Raw genomic sequence first — 22,302 nt, 5'->3', positions numbered from 1 at the left:
GGTCAAAGCTTGGCCAATCCTCAGGTTCTGTGTTTTCAAAAAGTAACACAAATTTCCCTGGGACATGATGTCTCTAAGGAATAGGCCTTTTGCAACAGTTGATCACGTGACCAAAATTGGCAAACTTGCCAATAGCTGCAGCAATATGAATTACAGAAATGCAAAAAGCATATTTTTGTTAGCTAGAACACCAATGTTCAGACCAATAACCTTAAGACTGAGATTTCAGGACGATTTAAATGTTGGTTAAATTGAAAGGTTTTGTATGGAAGCGAGAAAGGCTTGCTATCCAGTCACGTTTTTCGTAGTTTATCACACAGAAAGAAAGAGGGTGACAAAGTTAGCCGGGATATACATTTTCAGACCGACAAAATGAAAGTGAAAGATTTTGTGCCAGTTTAAAAATTAAAATATTTACAAGGATATGTATGAAAAAGCACTGAAGCGTGACTGGATGGCAAGCTGGCTTTTTCTCATACAAATTCTTCTAGTTTTGAACGTCCATAAAAAAATTTCTCTTTCGAATATATAAGCTTAACAATTCGCATGCCAGGTTATTTTTTTTTTACGCTCTTTTCAGTTTTGATAAAATTATTTTCTAAAAATAGATAAATCGTTGTGTTTAAGAGAAGTAGGTCACGTGATCAACTGTTGCAAAAAGCAATTATTGGGGAATTTCCATATTTCATTAATGTCTAAATAACGAATACGAGGGAAAAAAAGTGAAGCAGTCCAACGAGTATTGCATAGAGCTTTTTCATTAATGGCGGCCGATTTATTATTCTTTTCAAATATGTTAATAGGCCTTACTAACTTCGTTTTAAAGTAAAAATTCTACTGAATTTTGCCTATGCTAGCCAGCCTATTAAGGCTAATTTCCATGAAAATAAATTAATAATTTATCGGCTGCCATTTTTGGAAAAGGTATAAGTAAAAGCGATGAATACCCAATGAGGCAGATTCAAAAGTGCCGAATTCCTAATTTCTCAATCCTAGAAAGAGATACTTTAACTGTCCCATTGAAATTTAAGTCATTTGGTTTATTTTGTCTTTTTAGTCCAGTACGTTATCTACATTTATCGTTACGTCAAAGAATGGCGCAAAAATCCAAAATGGTCCCTATCTTGTTGCCTCGCCCTGTTGTTACCTTTGAATGAACTTCAGAGCGAAATTCGAGGATTCGCTGCGACTAACGTTCTTAAGCAACAACTTCAGACAGGTAGAATTGACATGCCGTCCATGACAGCTGCCTTAAAAGACAGCGGCGTGGTCAACTTCACCCTCGAAGAAGAGGAAGAATCAACTGAGAATCCTCCAAGGAAAGAAGACGAAGAACGGCCCGGCAACTTCGAATCCCGCACTGATGTGACCGTCGTCACTATCCACACCGCTAAACCAACAAAATCATGCGATACTAAACTTTGAGGAAATGATACGCAATCAACGTTGTAACCGTTTTGTTGTGGTGGTGGTTGTTCTTGTTTTTTGTTTGTTTGTTCGTTTTTTTATTTCGTTTTCTTTTGCTTTTTTAAAATTTTTTCTCTTCACTTGCGCAAAAAAGAAACACAGCCTTCAGTTTTTAAATATAATTTATAGGATAGAAGTGTAAAACGTGATCCAGGTGTCACTCCACTCTGAAATAATTGTTTGATTTAAGTACGTCGAAAGAGCGGAGTCTAAATCACATTGCCAACGTTGTTACAAATAATCTCTGCCATAGACATAGATACCTGTTTACTACTGCTGTTCTGAATTACGAGTCAGTGGGTGAGGTCTAAGTGAGATAATTTCAATAATCAATTAAGTGCATTTTAATTATTCCTAGCTAGTACAGTTATGATTATTGATACATCATTTCATGAGTAGACAAAAATTAAGCTATAATCCAACAGGTTGAATGACTTTAATAGTAGCGAATCCTAATAAATAACAATTGGAAAAAGCAAACATTAAGGGATAATAAATACACATTCTCTGTGGCGTGCTAACTAGTGAGAATAGGATGCTACCTTGCATAAGAGTAAACGCTTGTAAATGGCTCATAAAAAGAAAAGATTTAGTAGATAACATAAAAAAAGGGAAGATTTAGTAGATAGCATAAAAAGAAAAGGCTTAGTAGATAACAAAAATAGAAAAGATTTGGCAGATAACATAAAAGAAAGGATTTAGTAGGTAACATAAAAAGGAAAGGTTTAGTAGCTAGGAGAGATTTAGTAGATAACATAAAAAAGAGAAGATTTAGTAGATAACATATAAGAAAGGATTTAGTAGATAACATAAAAAAAAGGTGTAGTAGCTATGAAAGATTTAGTAGATAACAAAAAAGAGAAGATTTAGCAGATAACATAAAAAGAAAAGGTTAAGTAGCTAGGAAAGATTTAGTAGATAACATAAAAAAGAAAAGATTTAGTAGATAACATAAAAAGTAAAGATTTGGCAGATAACATAAAAGAAAGGATTTAGTAGATAACATAAAAAGAAAAGGTTTAGTAGCTAGGAAAGATGTAGAAGATAATATCAAAAGGAAAAATTTAGTAGATAACATGAAAAGAAAAGATTTAGTAGATAACATAAAAAGAAAGATTTAGTAAATAATCTAAAAAGAAAAGATTTAATAGCTAGGAAAGATTTACTAGATAACATAAAAAAAAAAGATTTGGTAGATAACATAAAAGGAAAGATTTAGTAAATAACATAAAAAGTAAAGGTTTAGTAGTTAGGAAAGATTTAGTATGTAACATAAAAAAGAAAAACTTTAGTAGATAAAATAAAAAAGGAAAAGATTCAGTAGATAAATTCAGTAAAAAAACCCACTTAAGTTCGTTGATTTACGTAATTTATCAACTAAAGTGAATATTGATTCGTTTAGACAGAGGTCAGACTGCACCCTTAATGTTGCCAGGGAAACGATGCGATGTAGAAGACGACGAAGCCGACGACGACGCCAACGAAAGCGGAACTTAAAAATTACATTAGTGTTTTCTGAAAAAAATCGTGATGTTGTGTAATGTGGCCGGACCATAGGAGCTAACTTCGTGCGGGCGGCTTTAAAGTTCAGAAAGAGAACAGAAAATTAATCATCAAGACATGCGTTCACGTTCTCCATAAAACTTTAAATTTGGTCATTTTACGGTGTTGTTTTGCAGAAGAAGGCAAAGAAATGTACGGAAGTGTATCATGCACGTTCAAAGCTTTTGTTTTTAAATAATCTATTGTTTTTCTGACGTTGTCGCTGACGTCGTCGTGGTCGCTACTTAAGCTCCCCATTAATAGTTAACTTAGGTGGCCGTTTGCTCATTGTAGGTGTTTGTTTACCCTAAAGCAACAATATAAAGTATGGACAGTTTTGACCTATTTCTTGATACGTATTTAGTGATTTGTAGACTAGTAGAAACAAGACGGTAGAAAACATATAGCCGTGAGTGATTAGTAGTTAAACATCCAATGAAGCTGCTTTTTTGTAGCCAGCCACTGTGACTACCTACAGAAACGGACGCTAAATGAGGTTCATGGCTACGAAGTTTTTTTTAGGAAACGTGCAAGGGGCACAAATGCGCCAATACGTACGTTTCCTACAGAAAAGGAGGGAGAAGTTGCTGTAAGCAAAATTGCATCTGAAAATAGTGTTAATGGACTCATTTTGTGTCCAGTCGTTGCAATTTGATATACTTATTATAAAGTGAAATGTTTCAATCCATCAAAAGAGTCTGAACGGATTGCCGGTATTATAAATTTACCGGTCATCTAGAGGGAGAATTTACAATGTTCGTTTGGTCTTACTGGGACTAAGTCAACTGTCCTTAATGTGCCGCCTGGCATACAGAGTTGTCCGTATCATGTGAGGTTTTCAAGGCAGAGGCTCTACTGTAGGAATTAATAAGCATTTAACAGTTTGTAAAGCCCCTGTTAATAACTCGATTACTCATTAAACAGATCAGGTTCTTATGAAACTCCAACTAACTTGTCGTTTGCAAACGTGGCGGAACAATTGGGTTTTTTTAATTCAGTCATTCTGATCATCTATCCGTTTATTGGCGGGTTACTTTTGAAATGCTTCCTAGGAACCCTATTTTGGCGTTTGCTCCGTTGTCAAGCATGTTTGTTGGAGCGTTTACAAAAGGCTCAATTAAGGGTTTTAAGATAACATTTGGTAGTATTATTGTAGAAATTTAAAAAAAAAGATAACGTTTGTCCAGTTACCAAGCATGCTTACCGGAGCGTGTACAAAAGGCTCCATTAACGCTTTTGAGATAACATTTGGTAATGTAACTGTAGAAATTAAAGAAGGAAACGTTTGCCCAGCTACCATGTATGCTCGTTGGAACGTATACAAAAAGCTCCATTAATACTTTTTAGGTAACATTTGGTAAAATAGCTGTAGAAATTAAAGAAGGAAACGTTTGCCCAGTTACCATGCATGCTTGCTGGAGCGTATACAAAAAGCTCCATTAATACTTTTTAGTTAACATTTGGTAATATAACTGCAGAACTTAAAGAAGAAAACGTTTGTCCAGTTACCATGCATGCTTGTTGGAGCGTGTACAAAAGGCTCCATTAATACTTTTTAGATAACATTTGGTAATATAACTGAAGGAACTTAAAGAAAATAAGTTGTAAAATAAGAGAAACCTTAAATAAAGCCGGTGAACCTGAAACTGCAATATTCACATGAAAAGTCTTTGTGTGTAGAGACTGTTTTTGACGTATCCTTGTCATCTCTTTCAACACCTCAAAGATGTTCGCAAAATCAGGCGCCTAGTCTTCTTCCTGTCTCACCAATGTATAAATGTTTGCATAAAATAAGCGCATTTTATGCAATGAATGATAATATATGTATCAACAATAAGAATGCTGATTTGTTGTAACAGAGGGCATTTTTCTTAATTTTCCTTTCACTGAGGGCAAAATTACTTTCTCCTGATTGGTCGAACGGCGAAAATAATCGCTCCTCATTGGCTGAGCACACCAGGTCTACATTTTTGCTGGTTTCCTCATGTTGTGCCCAAAAACAACGAGTTCTTTGAGGTTCATGGGAGTTCAACTCTTTAATTAAGCCGGATTATTTGTACCAAAAATACATGGAAATCAAGTGCTGTAGCTAGAGAGGAGAAAATTTTGTGTCTCTTACAAAAAACATCAAACTATTATTTGCGTCAATGCTAAAAACTTGGATCGGATTGATATTTGTTTGGGTGAGAAACTGAAATCAGTCGACATGGCGACAAAGTGCTTTCACCTCGTTACTTCTTCTTAAAAAGAACGATAACCGAGCATAACAGTGTCCTTTAGATGGAAGGAAGTAGCAGGTCAAATTCAGTGGAAGACATTACTCCGGGGGTTTCTTCCTTGGATCCACTGTTTGCTATTTTTGTCAATCTATGTTCGTTTCAAGGGGCAGGAAACTTCAGTTTGCTCCTGAATTAAACTTGTATTCTCTTTTACTTACATCAGTGTAATGGTAACTCCTCTCGTCAGTTTTGTTTGTTTTGTACGCTACGAAAAAAAAAATGGTTTGTTTCGGCTTGCTTACGGTGAGTGCTTTACGGACTGTTTTACGAATTCCTTGATGGTTTTAAAGAAAATTTTGCCCTCCAAGCGTAATCGCCATGATTCCTCGTAGATTAAGGATTAATTTTTACTTGTAATTTTAAAGTCTGCGCAAATTGGCCCTGTCGCGTAATTTGGGAAACTTTTAAAATGCGCTTGAAAATTAATCCATAATTCTACTCGGCCTCGTGAGAATAATACTACATGTTATACAGGAGAGTACGGAAAACCATTTCAGTAGAACTGACATTCTAAGCTACATGATTATGTGAGGGGATGAGTGGGGGGATGGTTCCAAAAAACATATCAAAATATTACGTATACTGTAGGTAAATATTGGAATGGGCTATTTGTCGAGTTACGGACCGTTTCAACATTTGCCCAACAAACGTTCAATAAAAAAGTAGAACGGATATTGGGTAAATGTTCGATTCTGAAGCTTATAATAAATAACTCTTAATTTAACTTTCCTTCAAACAAATGAATAAACTGACCACTCCACGCACTTTGCTGGAAATGGGCATATTCTGCTTCCGATTCCACGATCGCTTCTTTTCTTCGAGAGCTGGTGATTTTGAAAATGGATACGGGGCTTGGGTCCGGGGTCAAATTAACTCCACCCGATGTGGTACAGTCAGTTTCATGTACAGCATTTACCCCATCCCCACAGCGACATCTCGGCCAGCTCCATTATTATGAGCGACCAATGGCGAGGCGACGCGAAGGGATATCCGACAGACAAGGTACAAAACATGTCATTAAAGGTGAAGGGACCACTTGAAAATGACCGTGATATCTCCGTTTTATGAAGGAAATAACAGTGATTTCAAAGAATGCCCGTAACGGTAAAATAGTACCCAACGCACAAGAATACACCAGAGGTGAGTCAGTTCTATTTATTTTATTGAATGACAGTCAAATTTAGCGTTTTTTAAACTTCAGAAGCAACAGTATTTTATTTCCCATATAAAGTCTTATAACGCGTTCAAATTCTCAAAGGCTGCTTGTAACCCAATACCGCTTGCACCCAAAAGGTCATCGTCCCACTAGTATTTAAATTAGTACGTAAATTATTACACGCTCTCCAGTAATGACGCGAGCTTGGGCCGCCTATGCTGTCACTTACTCGATGGTCGTCTTCCTATCATCACTTCATCCTAGCCTTCAACGCGGTCGTTTTCAGGGGACTCGTATTACCTCCTCCCCACAAGGAGGTAATACAAATCCCCTAAAACACGGCTGTGTGTGAGGCTACACTTCACCCTTGTGATGAATTCCCTTACAAGAGCATAGTTCAATTAAGAGCAGTTTCGTGTCCCCAAAAATATTTAAAATAGTTAACTCAGTCAATGTTGCTCCTACTGAGATCTAAATAAACGTCAAGAAAAGGAGAACACAGGTTAATCACTCCTTGTACGTTGCTTGGCAGTGATCCTTAAGAGCATGATTAAGCTCGGTGTGTGTTATAACTGCATGGGAGCCGGGCGGTGCGAACGAAACTGCCCCGAAACAAATTGTTCAAAAATTAGTTTATCCACGAATATTTGTCCTATCAAAACGATTGAAATATATTTGTCAAGCTTGAAACATGGAAATGCGACAAGAAAGTCCACAAGGATTCCGATACTTCACTGGTTTATTCGTTTGTCTTGGTTTTCACAACGTTCACTAAATTGGTTCCATTGCGATTGATAATGGAGCTCTGCGCGGCGCGCCATAGCCAAGAGAAATTGGTAAACCCATCAATGCGATCCGTACGACCGTACGTCCGTACGCAGCACTACAGGAAAACTCAAGTGTGTAAAGCTGTGTTGTTTTAAAAAAAATTTTGAACTCTATAATAAACACGTAATCGCGATGAGTCCTCGTACAATTAAGGATTAATTTGCGAAAACTTTTAAAATACGCAATACAAAACTATATTAATCTCGTTTAATAAACTAAGAGAACTGGTCAAAACAAGTTTGCTCGAAGATCCACCTTGTCTGGAGTGGGGGCTATAGTATAAACCACCTATTCTGTGAACATTACCAACACAATTTTATTGGCTTTAAAATTTGAGTGAGGTTCTAATCTCATCGTTATTTTTATTGCTAAATAGAGGAGTGGCTACGCAATAAAGAGACCATCTTTTGAGGGTGGGGAAGGGGAGTGCAGGCCGAGGCCACCATTTATTTTGGGGTTTGGTCTTCCCTAATGCTGTTCTTATCTTATCCGCAATTTTAAACGTGAGTCATCCAAACTAATCATATAATTTCAACAATGCACAGCCTCCAAAATTCAACACCAATTCCGCTAACTCGAACTATTTTTGTTTCCCTTCTGAGTTGAGGTCAACGGGATTCTTCTTTGAGTCGAAAGCGTGCTATGAGGAATGTTCATTAATCATGCTGTGTTTAAGCTCAATGTGAACGCCGCCAAATTTGTTGCTTCCAACAAAGTCGTTGTTGACTGTGAGTGTTCTTTTTTTCCCAGGGATGGTTAAGTGGAGCGCGCGCAAAAAAAAAAAAAAAGAAAAAAAAAGCGTCGCCTCGTGGGAAGCAATCTTCATGCTGGCTCGCTTTACTATCCCCAAGAAAAAGCAAGGGTCTACTCGCAAATTAAATGATCAAGCTAAATTGCCTGATCACAGAGCATGCAACCAACATACGTTGGTCCAGCATAATGGGGAGCAGAGTGCTAAACATTCTTACATCGAAATGCACTCAGATGTTGGAACATTTATCGGGGGTTTCAAACACACTAACGACAATGCTGTCACGGAATTTTTTATTTATTTATTTATTTATTTATTTCCACAAGTCTTCTGACGGTACATGTTATATCGAGGAAAATCGAGAGAATCTTTTTTGCAGTACAACTTAGGTAATCTTAGGTAATTTTGGCCCGTGTTTCTGAGGCGTAAATAAGTCTTACTCAGAATAAACCTAACCAGCAATACCACTCCTGCTACTGATTTTCAAGTACCATTGGTTGACCAGAAAGAGACACTATAATTTATAAACAAAGACTAAATTTGAAGATACCTACTCCCCATAAAGATCCGTAAGAAAGGCAAGTTCTGATAACGTAATGTGAAAACAAGCAGCGTAGAATGACGGCTACTTAGCCTACATACAAACTCTTCTTTCCTTAAGTTGCTCGCAAAGATGTTAACTCGCCCAAAATGTCAAAATATACCCGTATAAAAGAAGTACCTGCCTTTAAATAAACAAATGCAATAATGCGTCTTGTATGCAATAATAGTGACTTGTAGGTAAATTGGAGCAATGGCATGGGCGACTTAACTCCACTAAGTTAGAATTCCCATGTAGGAGAAGTAACCGGTTACTATGTCTTGTCGGCAATGTTGAATAGCCTTTCCTAAATGTAAACTACAAAATGAATCCTGTTTAAATGCTAATCCTAGAGCAAAAGACATTTTTCTGGTTTGGCCGGTTTGCTCCCTGGATTTCTGGGTACTGCTCTTTCTAACAACGATGGCTGGATTCGCTGGATCTGTTCCATCATCAGCTGGAATGATTGCTCGACATTCAGGCTAGTCTAAAGAAAGCACAAAACAAATGTTAGAGCAGCGGCACTTGTAAGATGTAGAAAACTTTAGCACTGGTTACTGACGTCACAAAACCCATGAAAAGTAACAGTTACTATTGGATAATCAAAAGTAAGTAAAAGAAAACAATTTACTTTGTATATTAGCATTTGTGTAATAATGTTATGTGACAATCAATGCAGTGGAAGTACCATTTTTTTTAACTTCCTAGCAAAATTGAATTTTGTTCAAAAATTAGGAGGCAAAAAACTGACTGAACCAAAGCCAAGAAAATTAACAACTATGTGTTCAAAGAATTGGGAGTGTTAAAAAATTGAGAGTTCAAATGACTGACATTGCACTGTAAAAATAAATAACTGTACACATTTCATAATTCATTACCCACTACCAAGTTTTAAATTTTCCTTTCAATAAAAAGAGATGGATGATAAGAAGGTTGACCTATTGTCTGTAATCACAGTTATCAACAGAAGCCAGGGTCTGGCTGCATTAAACATGGCTTGAATATCAGCCATGAGAAGATTGGTGAGAGATGCGAAACAGGTGATATTCAGGCTTTGCGAAAAAAAAAAAGTATATGTATAACTAAAGGTAGGTGAGGTTTTGTCTTAAAGTATACAGGGAATGCCCCTTGTTCAGCATATTTTTGTAGCCTGTTTATCAATTAAATAGTTACAAGAATGATTCAATCACATGAATATACTCGCCTCTTCTGAGAATAACCACTCCTTTTATTCCAAATCCTGATTTTCCGTTCGTTTACATGAAGTGAACAAAACGTTTCACTTCAAAGGAAACTTCTACGAGTTTTCCCTATTCCCAACCCAGAACAATCACACAACCACATAAATTCACTGTTAAATAGGGTACTGACCGCTGTGCCGGTAAAGGGCTAGAGACAGTCCCGTTTATTAGACAAGTTCAAATGAGCCATGTGGCATACAACAATTCCTTGCCTGCTGCCCGTCAGGAAACCCCCCCCCCCCCCCCCCCATCTCTACAGGAGGAAACCTGATCCCTCCCGAATGCAGCGCCAGGCATTACCAACAACCCTGAGGGAGTAGGGTTATAAACGTAATGCTCAAATACATATTAATAAAAATTTTGAATGTTACTCGACAGAAGAAAGCTTAAAAATAAAATTTGAACGTTAAGAACGACAGCGAGGTCAGTCTAGAGTGATTTTCCTCAGTAAATCCCGCCCATTTATCCCCGTGGCGTTGTCATGGTAACTGTCAAAAGTAGGTGAACCGTGAAAACAACAATTTGCTGCTATTCTGCGAACCGCAGCAAATTACAAGTTTTCCCTATTCCCAACCCAGAACAATCACGCAACCACATAAATTCACTGTTAAATAGGGTACTGACCGCTGTGCCGGTAAAGGGCTAGAACAAAAAGAACGGGATTATGAGCGTTAACAAACTGGTTCTAAACGACTAAAGCCCCAGAGACTTTGTAACAAGCAAGCGTGCATCTATTGAATCTTCAACATAGCCATCCTTTGCAGACTCTGACCGCCATCTACCGTGGCGTTTCCAACAGCGGTCTGAAATCTGAGCATTGGCTGCTGCAGTGGCACCACCTGCTCTAAACGAATGTAAACTAATATTTGCCGATGCTGGCATAAATTCCCTGAGCAGACTAATAATTGATTCCCTAGCTGCGGTATAACTGATAGGCTTTACCTTCTGGATAAGGCGATAGGTGGATTTGAACTTAACTAATGGCTTAAACAGATGATCTTTGTGCATTCTATCAATACATGCCAAGGACAGGTATCTTGCCAAGTTCTTGACAGGGCATGTCACTTTGTCTGACCTACTAATAACGACTTCGTCCCCTTTTCTATACTGATCGGTCTTACTGTGAGTAACTCGAATAACTAAGTGAGTTGCATCAATAGTAACGTCTTGAAAAGTAAGTGCTGATACTTCACTAAATCTGAAACAAACCGGCAACCAACAACAGTGCCATAGCGATGTTTCTACGCACTGGTAAATCATTACAATGTTCATACTTGTTACAGCATGCCAACAACGCTTCCTTAGTGATTGGATCTTTCTTTACTACAGGTTTTGCGTTTTGCCTTTTGGCCCCTTCAACAATGTTTTTAACAAATAGGTTTGACATCGGATTAGTGACCCCAGCAACTTCGTGCACCCATTTCAGTGCACAATAGTTAGTTTCTATCACTGATGCTGAAACTTGACAAGTAGACAAATGACTAAAATACAAAGCGGCATCAACTACCGAAATTGGGAACACAACTAACTGTTTGGCTTTAGCAAATTCAATCCAACGATTTAACGAACGACAATAGGTATTCACAGTTCCACTAGCTTTGGCTGCGAAAACAGTTTGTTTTCAAACAAATTAGTGAGTTGAGCATTAGACTTGACATGATCTTGAAGCTCCATCCAGGGTCCTTGACTGAAGATGTTTAGATCTGCAAGGAGGAAGAAAATTAAGTTACTTGACATTGTAACATTTGCCAATTATCTAGCTGAAAATATACTCAAAGCGCCACCTGAACATCCATAACGCTCCCTTGGTGTATCGACACAAAACAAGCCGCCTGTGGGCACGGACCTTCTGAGAAAAGGTCTATGACAAGCTACCTGTGAGCTGTAATTGTATAAGATGTCACCTGTGGACGCACTAAACAATTAACAGTTTAGGCAACTCTGGCACAACCCCCCTTTAATATTTTCCTTTCGGAGGGACTGCCAGTCAACATAAACAGCTATAAGTTTAAACTTAGGCTTGTTGCCAAAGAAAATAGAATTATACGTCCGACCTTTGACTGTAGCGGCCGAGTTGAACTCTGGGATGCCCACCCAATCTGTAACACATTTAGCAAGATGCACACCGTCTGGACATAGGCCTGGCCAGAAGGCAGCCCCTTTCCACAAAGGTACAATCAAGACTCCTTTAGCTTTACATGTCTGAAAGTGACGCCATGTCCTAACAATTTGGCTTGGGGGAGGTACCACCCAGTTATTTTCTCCCACCCAGTCTTGTGCGAAAGCGTCCACAGCTTCACAGCCAGGATTCTAAAAGCGAGAGTTGAACCTTACGCACTTAGCATTGTACCAGGACGCAAACCGATCAACAGTGAATGGTCCCCACATATTGTTAATCCACTGAAAAATACAAGGGTGTATTCCCCAGTCATCAGCGTCAGTGAGTTTACTTAGATAATCAGCTAACTGATTTTCTTCTCTGGGCACCCAAACTGGAAAGATTACAACATGATGCTTAGTACACATATGCACAATGTCTTCAACAACTGTGTGTAAGTTTTGTTTCATGCTTCCTTCCGCCATGAGGCGCACCATGTTCTGGCTGTCAGTATGCCACTGTACATTATGCCCTTTTAAGGCACTTCCAACTGACTGTATCGTGTTATGTACTGCTTTGAGTTCTCTCCAGGTGGAGCTCTTAGTAGTTTCCTCTACTTCCCACTGGCCCTGACAGACCAAATTCTGCTTTCCAGAAATAATGTAACCACCATACCCCTGTTCTGATGCATCAGAATAGACGACAGAATGAAAAGCTTCTGGCTGGTCAAACAGTTTCTTACCATTAAGACGCGTCACATGTGTATCCCAAAAAGAGAGTTCCTCTATCAATTTAGTAGAACAGGGAATGATTGAATCCCACGACTTGCAACGTGCAATCTCAATGGCAAAGTGCATGTGCCTAGTATGTAAATAGACACTTGAGCCGATTGCCTGTGACATGGATATTATGCAGCCAGTAACATGAGCCAACTGTCTGGCAGTAACTGAATAAGGATTGGCCAAAATAACTGAAAGACACGCTCTAAGTTTAGCAATCCTGCTTTCAGTAACATACAACCGATTCTCTCCCGTATTGAAAATGTGCCCCAGCCATGTCTGTATTTGTTCTGGTTCCCAACTGCATTTACTACCACTCAGAACAAACCCCAGTTTACACAGATCCTCCTTAACTTCTTTAGCATCTACAGAAGCTGACTCTAAGGGAAAATTCCCACCCAGGCCATCATCTAAAAACATACAGACCTTCTTACCTGAACTTCTCCATTGACTTACTACAGGTTTAAGAAGCTTTGTAAATACATAAGGGGCTGTAGACAGTCCAAATGCTAATACATTGAAAACAAAGTATGTCATTTTCCCCTTATAATGCCACTGAAATACCAGATAGGTACGGTGAATTGGGAAAATCTCAACATGGTGGTAAGCACTTTTGATGTCAAAAGTGTACAGGTAATGGCTTTCTCCGAGGAGGTTTTGAGCAGTATGCACATCCTCACACTTGAACTTGTATTTGAAAAGATGGGGATTCACATGTCGCAAATCAAGCACGAGACGCTTTTTCCCCTCATCTCGGATGGACATACTCAGGGGATTGACCACCCACGGTTGACTAGAAACGATAGAGATACACTGGCTGCTTAACAGATCAGCTAAAGCTTGTGTAACAAAAGTACAATTATTTAAAGCGGACCTGTTATTCTTCAAAACCACTGAGTCTGGGATGGAAAGTAATGGTAATTTATAACCCTCTGCAATGATGCTTAAAACAGGTTCGGTAGGTCCTATTGCCTGCCAGGCAGAGATATGGCTTCAAAGCCTCCCGCGTACGTTTGCCTTGGGAAATTCGGTTTCTGCGAAATCCCCTCCCTTGTGGAATACTTCACCGACTTCGTAAGATTCAACCTCCGGACAAACCCTAAGCTCGTATGCAAAATCATTATTCGCCAACGGTTCTCTATCATTTAAATCAATGAAAAAATTACTTAACTTCTTTCCCTCCTGTGACTGAGTTACGGCCATCAAGGGGCATTCACTACGCCAGTGGCCTGCTTTCCCACAACTGAAGCACGTGCCTGGTTTCTTCAACGGCCCGCCAAGAACAGCTCTTCTTGAGGGATTAAATGGTGGGGAAAACTGAGGTGAAGTAAGCGCTGTAGGCAAGGAATACTGTGTCTGGGATTGCGTCGCTGGACCCGGGAATGACCTTGAGGATTTGTTGAACCAAGCGCTACGATTCTTCGCCATTTTTAAAGCACGTGTTTCTGCGATCTTCCGCTGGGCTTCTTTCTCGGCCTTCTTCATTTTCTTTGCATCGTCATCGTTTTCGGCCAGCTCATTATCTATGTATTCTCCGACGGTCTTCCAACCGTATTCAGAGCGGTCTGCTATCAAAATAAGTTTCTGTCTTTGATCTATCAATTCTATACCTTCGTCGAGCTTCGCGATGCATTCGTCGCGCTTTTCTGATGAAACAGCGGCTCTTGCTTCGTTGATCGTAGTTTTGACCTGTTCGTTATGTTTGTATTGCTGTTCGTGACCCTTCTTGCGGAAGGTACGTGGTTCCGAAAAACGAATGCGTTTCAGCTCAGTCATCTGGGAGTTTGACGTCTCTTCAAGCTGGCGCTTCATGGAATCCATTTTTGTGTCCATAATGGCGGAGATCTTGTCGAGCATCTTGGCTTGCTGACGTTCGATTTCTGTTTGAATGGCGGGATCCATAATGTCCTCTCGTAATGGTCGAAGCAAGTGGCCACTAAGGTCAAGAATGTAATAGTTTGGAACTCGCTAAGGCTATGAAAAGCGACTCGACAAAAAAAAAAATAAAATGTGAACGTTAAGAACGACAGCGAGGTCAGTCTAGAGTGATTTTCCTCAGTAAATCCCGCTCATTTATCCCCGTGGCGTTGTCATGGTAACTGTCAAAATTAGGTGAACCGTGAAAACAACAATTTGCTGCTATTCTGCGAACCGCAGCAAATTACAATTTGTTGCGTCGGGTCGGAGTAACATGGTTTCACTTCAAAATTCTGATGATATGCAAGTCGATTTGTTTCTCCCGCCGCTAGACATCTTCCTTTTTCTCCGGCTGTCGGTTACATAACTTGACTTTGTATTTTGTTGTCTTCAAAGTGTCTTTGTGTTTTTCTAAAAAGCAACTTTCCGCTAAATAAGCAAGGGTCGCAACGCGATCGCAGCACAGCGTCACACAACCTGAGTTCTCCTGTGGTACTTAAATTGCGGTTGTTTTGCCCGAAAGTCGAATCGCTGGAAAGCGTTTCGCCCGAACTTGCGACGATTCGCACGACGAAATACAACATGCTAATTAACCGTATTCACAAATTCCATATGAATTTCATAAATAGTTCTAAGTTTTCACTTAGCGGTAAAATTTCCAAATCGACATGCCAGCTTTTTGTCTTGAAATCATAATCAATCATCTTGTAGGTAAATCCCGAACATCTTGGAGAAACTCGGCACCTCAACGTAAGGACCTCTTTTAGTTTGTTTGTACAATTTTTACAGATTGTATCTCCGTTCGTTTTATAGTGTAGGTCTTATAGCTATTTGTTCCAATGTAAGTTTTCCATTTTATTATTTTAAACATCGCGCGACATCGCGCGAATCGACGTGAGTCCGGGCGATATAACGTCGGGCGAATCGACTTTCGGGCGAGACAACCGCGACGAAAGTGACGTCATAACCAAACTAAAATTTCTCGCATTCACAAGTTACCAAATTCTAATAGCTATTGGGCTCTGCCCCCCTTTCGGCGCGGCGGAGCTTCGCTATGATTAATCGATTCAAAGAAATCAGAAAAACAGTTGGCTATGAATTCGGGGTTTCAAGCAGCAGACAAATCATACCATTGACACTAATTTTTTTAAAACAAAATAACCGGTGGTTCGATTGGTAGTGATTTAGATATAAGAGGGAATTCGATTTGTAAGGGCACACGCGTGCCTTAGTTTTGTTTCGTAGTATTTTTAGATATTTTCCCTATTGTAACCGCCAAAACGTGTGCAATTTTCCATAAGGCTCACAAAAATTTGACGGGAACAACGGGAGCAATAATTGCTGTTTAACTCAGAACCTACTAGAGCGTTTGGCCCAACACGTCCTACTGCACAGGATTGCTGAAAGAGTTTGCACAATAAACCTCTCAGCCTTGTGGAACCTGTGAGTCGTTTAGTTTTCTTTTGAGTTTCACGGATCTCTCTAACAACGGAGCTGACACCGCTACGCGATTAAATTTCTGAAATTTGATGAATCGGAATCTGTCTCAGTAATGGTTGCAGAATTAAGTTTAAAATTTGATAAGCACGGTGAAAGGATTTTTTCAACCTTTGAAACTGAAGTTTTTGTACCTTTGTTGCCGTCTGTCAATAAACAAGCCACTCCGAAAAAAATATCTTGATGATGAAATAGCAGAATACAAGCGATTGATACATTAAATGTCGTCAAAAACGACGGTTCAATACCAATGACTGGTAATTTGGATCTGGGAAACAACAAAATAACCAATCTGAGAAATACAATCAATCCTCTTGATGGTGCATGTAAATAAAACGTTTGTTGAAGCTGTTACCAATGGTTCTTTGAGTAGAAGTGGGGACTTGATGGATGGAATAATTGATATACATAATAATTTTATACAAAATGTAAGAACACCTTTCAGTAATGGAAATGCAATTCATAAACAAATATATCGACGATACACTATCCCAATCACGTTTGGTATCAAGTCATAAAAAAAATGCATTCAAATATCTGATCGACCAATATGAGTCATCAAGTGAATACAATATTGTAGTCAGTGGTATCGTAAATTTTAATGAAAGCAATCATCAAAACAAAAAGGCTTACGGTATCACTTTACAAAAAGATGCTGGTTCTAAAGATAATCGAAGCAGATTAGGGTTCAACTTGTATCCTCAAGATGTAGGGACCTACATTATGATATTTGAATTTTTCCACCTGAAATGACTAATATACAAATCTCATCCCAAGCAACAACGGCATATATCCATAAACAAGTGGGTAAAGATTTCACCAATTATTCCAAACTACTAGTATAAATCAATAATAGATCCAAACATACACCAGAGAACATTTATTTTACCATGCATGACACCGCTACAGCAGATCCTGTACAAGCTCATCTGATAGTATATGGCACAAAAGATTGGTCTGATAATGTTTATCCCAGAGTTTATGATGGCACTGATAATGAAATATTCCAATATAGAAATAATCAGATTAAAATCAATGTCGACATTGTTTTACAAAACAAACGATTGAAAAATGTTGCATTACCACAACAAGACAATGACGCCGTTACAAAAGCTTTCGTATCACAAAACAATGGAGATAGTTATTCATACGCACTGTCGATGCAAGAATGTACTTCAAAACACCATTCCATGTGACTTCTGATAACGGCGTTCATATTAATTACATCAAAATACATACTAGTCATACTAAGAATAATCGCAGTGGTGAACAGCATGCTATAACACAATCATATATGCCATTTGTCTTAGATGAAAACGGTAACCATATAACAGACGGTGACGGAAATAAATTAGAATACACGTAAGTTATGAATTAGGAACTAACCACACTCATAAAGAATCGATACCTGTCAATAATAATCGAATTATAGACACAGAAGACAGACATCTCATCATAAAAAATGGTTTTTAAGATGATTATGCCGCCAGTAGTGGACAAATGAAACCAATAGAAAGCACAATAGCATCATCGATTAGTCAAACAATTCAACCCACTGAATCAAGAATAACAAATTATGTCAAGAATTGTTTAATAATTGCATAAAACAGCACATTGGCCGAAAACCAAACATATATGGATAAAGCTTCTTGACAAAGATGATTTGGGTCTTGAAGATTTGAGCCAAGTAATTATTGTAAATTCATGGTAAGAGTGAACCGATCGTTATCATAATGTTAAAAGCGAATTAGTCCATGATGCTTTTATAGGTCTTGAGTTCTCAATCGCCAAAGACATGCATACATACAATATATACTCCGCTGGACATCCCAAAAGCTGGACAATGAAAGCAATTGTCGAATAACTTTTTATTGAAAAAGAATTTTCAGCGTCATCGGAAAAACAGATTGAATAATATACCATTTATTTACGGAAGTAATGATAAGATATATCAAATATTTCTTAAATGAAACAAAGAAACAACATACTCATATTGATGACAATGTATTGAAATCAGCCTAAGCATACTGATATTTATACCATAAGCATTTCGATAAGAGTCTATCAGTATTTGATATTCTCCAATTGACTGACCATAATATGGGGTTAATAGGACCTGATCTTCACCGTGGGTTATCACCTCAGTGACCTTTAGAGCTATGCCGGCTGGGACCTTGGTCCCTGGCAGGTTCAACCTTGCCGGATTGGTCAAGAGGTAGAGCCCAGACAGAGAATAACCCACCGTTCCTACCGGTACTAGGTTGAGCTTGGGGCCAATCACCCCTTCTTGTAAAAAGTAACAGATTACGGAAACCTTAAATTCTCGAATCAATGAGTGTTATCTCGGGAGTAATACAACGACTTGCCAAACTCCAGAAGATGAATACATCAAATAGGGCGACGGTGATATGACGGGTACACGCCCAATCCGAAAGGAAGCCTGTACTCTGATCAAGTCATTTGCTAACCCCAAAAAGATGCTCCGCATAAGAAATTGGAATTTTAGGACAATGTACAGCGTGGGAAAATAGCCCAAGTAGTTAGGGAGATGCAAAGGTACAACCTGGATATCCTGGGCATTAGCGAATGCCGATGGTCTGGCTCTGGACGGCTCAAGACACGGACTGGCGAAACTATTCTGTACTCGGGAAGAGATGATAACATACACCAAAGTGGCGTTGCACTTGTGATGACCAAACAAACGGCTGGTTGCTTAGAGAGCTGGATGCCAGTTAGTGATAGAATTATGACTGCACGATTCACATCAAGATTCATTAAAACGACAGTGGTTCAAGTATATGCACCAACGAATGAGGCGGATGAAGAGACAAAGGATAGCTTTTATGACATGTTACAGAGGGTTACTGACGAGATTCCGAGGCATGACATGATTATGATGATGGGCGACTGGAAATCTAAGATCGGGGCTAAGCAGGAAGGGGAAAATGGTGTGGTGGGACGGCATGGGTTTGGAGATGAGCGGTCAGAAAATGGTGTTCGTTTTGTCTCCTTTTGCGCAGCTAACAACTTAGCTATTGTGTCAACAATGTTCCCACACAAGAACATCCACAAATACACTTGGACTGCTCCTAATGGGAGGGCTAGAAATCAAATTGATCATGTGGCAGTGAACGGCAAATTCAAGAGATCAGTGAGGGATACGAGATCTTATAGAGGCGCAGACTGTGGAAGTGATCACAACCTAGTTATCACAACTGCACGACTTCGTTTGCGTGGGATAGTTAGAAATACAAGGAATTCCAGGAGATATGACACAGCCAAACTGATAATACCGGAAGTAAGGCAGCAGTTTCAAATTAAGTTGAGGAACAAATTTAGCTGTTTAGCTGATGAAAGCGCAAAAGGCAATGAGCAAGACATAGAGACTCGATGGACTAATATAAAGGAAAGTTATAAGTAAAAACAGCTGAGGAGTTCTAGGATACAGGAAAAAACAGAGTAAGCCCTGGATAAGCGCTGCAAGTTGGAAGAAAATTGACGAAAGAAGATCTTGTAAAGCTAAAGTGGATTCAACCAGGTCAGAGAGACTAAAAGCAACATACAGAGAGGAATTCCAAGCTAAAGACAAAGAAGTAAAAAAGCAACTAAGGAGAGATAGGAGAAATTGGATTGACCAGATTGCTAGTGACGCAGAGAAAGTAGCCAAAACGGGCAATATGAAGGCGGTGTTTGATGCTACAAGACAGCTTTGCAACAAACCAAATAGAAGAACAGATTCCATAAGGAGTAAAGAAGGCATTCTACTAACAAAAGAGGAAGAGGTAAAGAAAAGGTGAAAGGAGCATTTTGCTGAGGTTCTAAATAGACCTCCCCCCACGCGATCAGAAGTGGAGAGTGAAGCTTATGAAACACTCGAAATTGAAACGGGTACCGCTACACATGCAGAAATCAGGACAGCTATACAACAACTGAAGAATGGAAAGGCTGGTGGTGTTGATGGCGTGACAACAGAACTGATGAAGGCAGATATTGAAACTGCAGTAGCTGTGTTGTACGAATTGCATTTGAAGATCTGGGAAAGTGAAATAGTACCTAATGACTGGAGATGCGGGCTGATCATTCGCCTCCCCAAGAAGGGAAATCTCATGGAATGTGGAAACTGGAGAGGAATAACACTGCTACCTGTGGCCGCAAAAGTATTAGGCAAAGTGATTATCACAAGAATTAGGGACGCTGTTGACAAAAGACTTAGACAAGAACAGGCAGGGTTTAGGAGAGGAAGGGGGACAGTTGAACAGATATTCATTCTGAGAAACATCATTGAGCAAGTAATTGAATGGAATGCCAACTTGTATGTTTGTTTTGTGGATTTTGAGAAAGCTTTTGATAGCATTGACAGAGGTATTTTATGGGGAATAATGGGAGAGTACGGTATTCCATCAAAATTGATCACGATGGTAAAGGCAATGTATGAACAGAGCAAATGTGCTGTTGTAGATGGTTCTGGAAGTTACGACTGGTTTGATGTAAGGACAGGGGTGAAACAGGGCTATTGCATGTCTGGTTTTCTCTTTCTTCTTGTGATTGATTGGGTCATGAGACGGACTCTTGAAGGAAGGCAAACTGGAATAAGATGGCAATTCACGGGCAAGTTAGAGGATTCAGACTTTGCTGATGATGTGGCTCTTGTTGCAAGCAGGATAGTGGACATGCAAACGAAGCTAGAAAATCTTAACACAAACGGGAAGAAGACTGGGCTGAAGATTAACCTGGGAAAAACAGTGGTAATGAAATGGAATGTCAATCCTGGATTAAAGATCCATCTGGAAGGAAGTGACATCGAAGAGGTTGAGAAGTTTGTTTATCTTGGTGCCACAGTAACATCAACTGGTGGTGCAGGTGAAGATATAAGCGCCAGGCTAGAGAAAGCTCAAGCAGCCTTCTGCAACTTAAAGAACATCTGGAGGAACAGCCAACTCAGCATTAACACCAAGCTGAAGATTTTTAGATCCAATGTATTGGCTGTCCTACTCTATGGTTGCGAAACTTGGCAAATAATCAAAAGCGACGAGAACAAGCTTAATGTCTTCCTCCACAAGAGCATACGACGCATTCTGAAAATTTACTGGCCCATGAAAGTATCCAATGAAGAGATAAGATCAAAGACGAATATGGAGTAGATCTCCCATCAGATAAAGCGAAGACGCTGGAAAATGATCGGGCATATACTAAGGATGAAGGCAAATGAGAACCCAAGAATAGCTCTAACCTGGACACCAGAAGGAAAACGTAGGAGAGGTAGACCCAGAGAGACATGGAGAAGAACAGTTGAGAAGGAAAGAGGAGAACTTGGGTTCAATGGATGGACGGAAGCAAGTAACTGTGCCAGAAACCATGACACTTGGAGAGAAAGAACGCAAGGCCCCATTTCCCTTAAAGGGAAAAGGACCAAATGATGATGATGATGATGAATAGGACCTGATAACAGCAAATTGACACAGTTTTTGGAAAGATTATTCGGATGGATTGATTATTTACGAGCCCACTCGATTTTACACGACGCTTATGGAAGATTCTATTTGCATTATAAATTGGACAGAGGTTATTGTTATCCATTATCTGGAAAATTAAGTACTAATAACATAAGAAGAAACCCTCTTTGTGCTCAGGCATCTGGATTAATTTATTGCTGGTTCAATGAGGTAATAATGTAACATGAAGAAATTATCGATTTCAACCACACATCAGATAAATTATTAGAAGATCGAATCAAAGAATTGAAAGCTTATTACCATGTTTATCACAAGAAACAGTGGTGCTATACAAAATCATACAAAAGATTGAAAAAATGGAAATTAGCTGGTGATTTGACTAGTGTTGCTTTTGCTACAGAAGGCATCACTACTGTAATACCTACAGCTGCAGTTAGTTTGATAGCTGTATCAGATGCTTCCGTATTGATAAAATGTTGAAAAATTAAATCAATGTCAATTACCTTTCCAAACATATGGCCATCTTTTAAATGAAATAAACAATTGTTTACGTTCAGGTGTATCCAATTCACAAGAATTTTACATCAAAATGCAATTCACTGACGACTTTATACTAGACAATTCACCTATAGTCGATAAATGGGTCACAAAATATGACAAATTATTTAATTTTTTATAATCTTTTGAATCACACTACCGGCTGATGCATACAAT

General features: G+C 39.0%; 2 protein-coding genes and 1 pseudogene across 2 annotated transcripts in view; 2 read left to right on the top strand and 1 right to left on the bottom strand.

The window, feature by feature from the left end:
- LOC146448957 (uncharacterized) overlaps positions 1-2,278 on the top strand; it is a 45,013-nt gene extending 42,735 nt beyond the window's left edge. The window contains exon 11 of the mRNA XM_085102086.1: positions 1,058-2,278. Coding sequence (XP_084958212.1) covers positions 1,058-1,425 — 368 coding nt within the window. The 3' untranslated portion in view covers positions 1,426-2,278. The remainder of the gene's footprint in view (positions 1-1,057) is intronic.
- Positions 2,279-9,950: 7,672 nt separating this feature from the next.
- On the bottom strand, positions 9,951-14,886 carry LOC146448956 (uncharacterized; annotated as a pseudogene).
- Positions 14,887-18,683: 3,797 nt separating this feature from the next.
- LOC146448955 (protein CFDP2-like) lies at positions 18,684-19,556 on the top strand. The gene has a single exon (XM_085102085.1). It carries the CDS (start codon positions 18,684-18,686, stop codon positions 19,554-19,556), a length of 873 nt encoding a protein of 290 aa, XP_084958211.1.
- The last annotated feature ends 2,746 nt before the right edge of the window (positions 19,557-22,302 follow it).

The sequence above is a fragment of the Pavona decussata genome, unplaced genomic scaffold (genome assembly GCF_977016875.1).
Source record: "Pavona decussata unplaced genomic scaffold, jaPavDecu1.1 SCAFFOLD_737, whole genome shotgun sequence".
In the NCBI taxonomy this organism is placed as follows: domain Eukaryota; kingdom Metazoa; phylum Cnidaria; class Anthozoa; order Scleractinia; family Agariciidae; genus Pavona; species Pavona decussata.
This window is presented reverse-complemented; position numbering and strand designations above follow the sequence as displayed.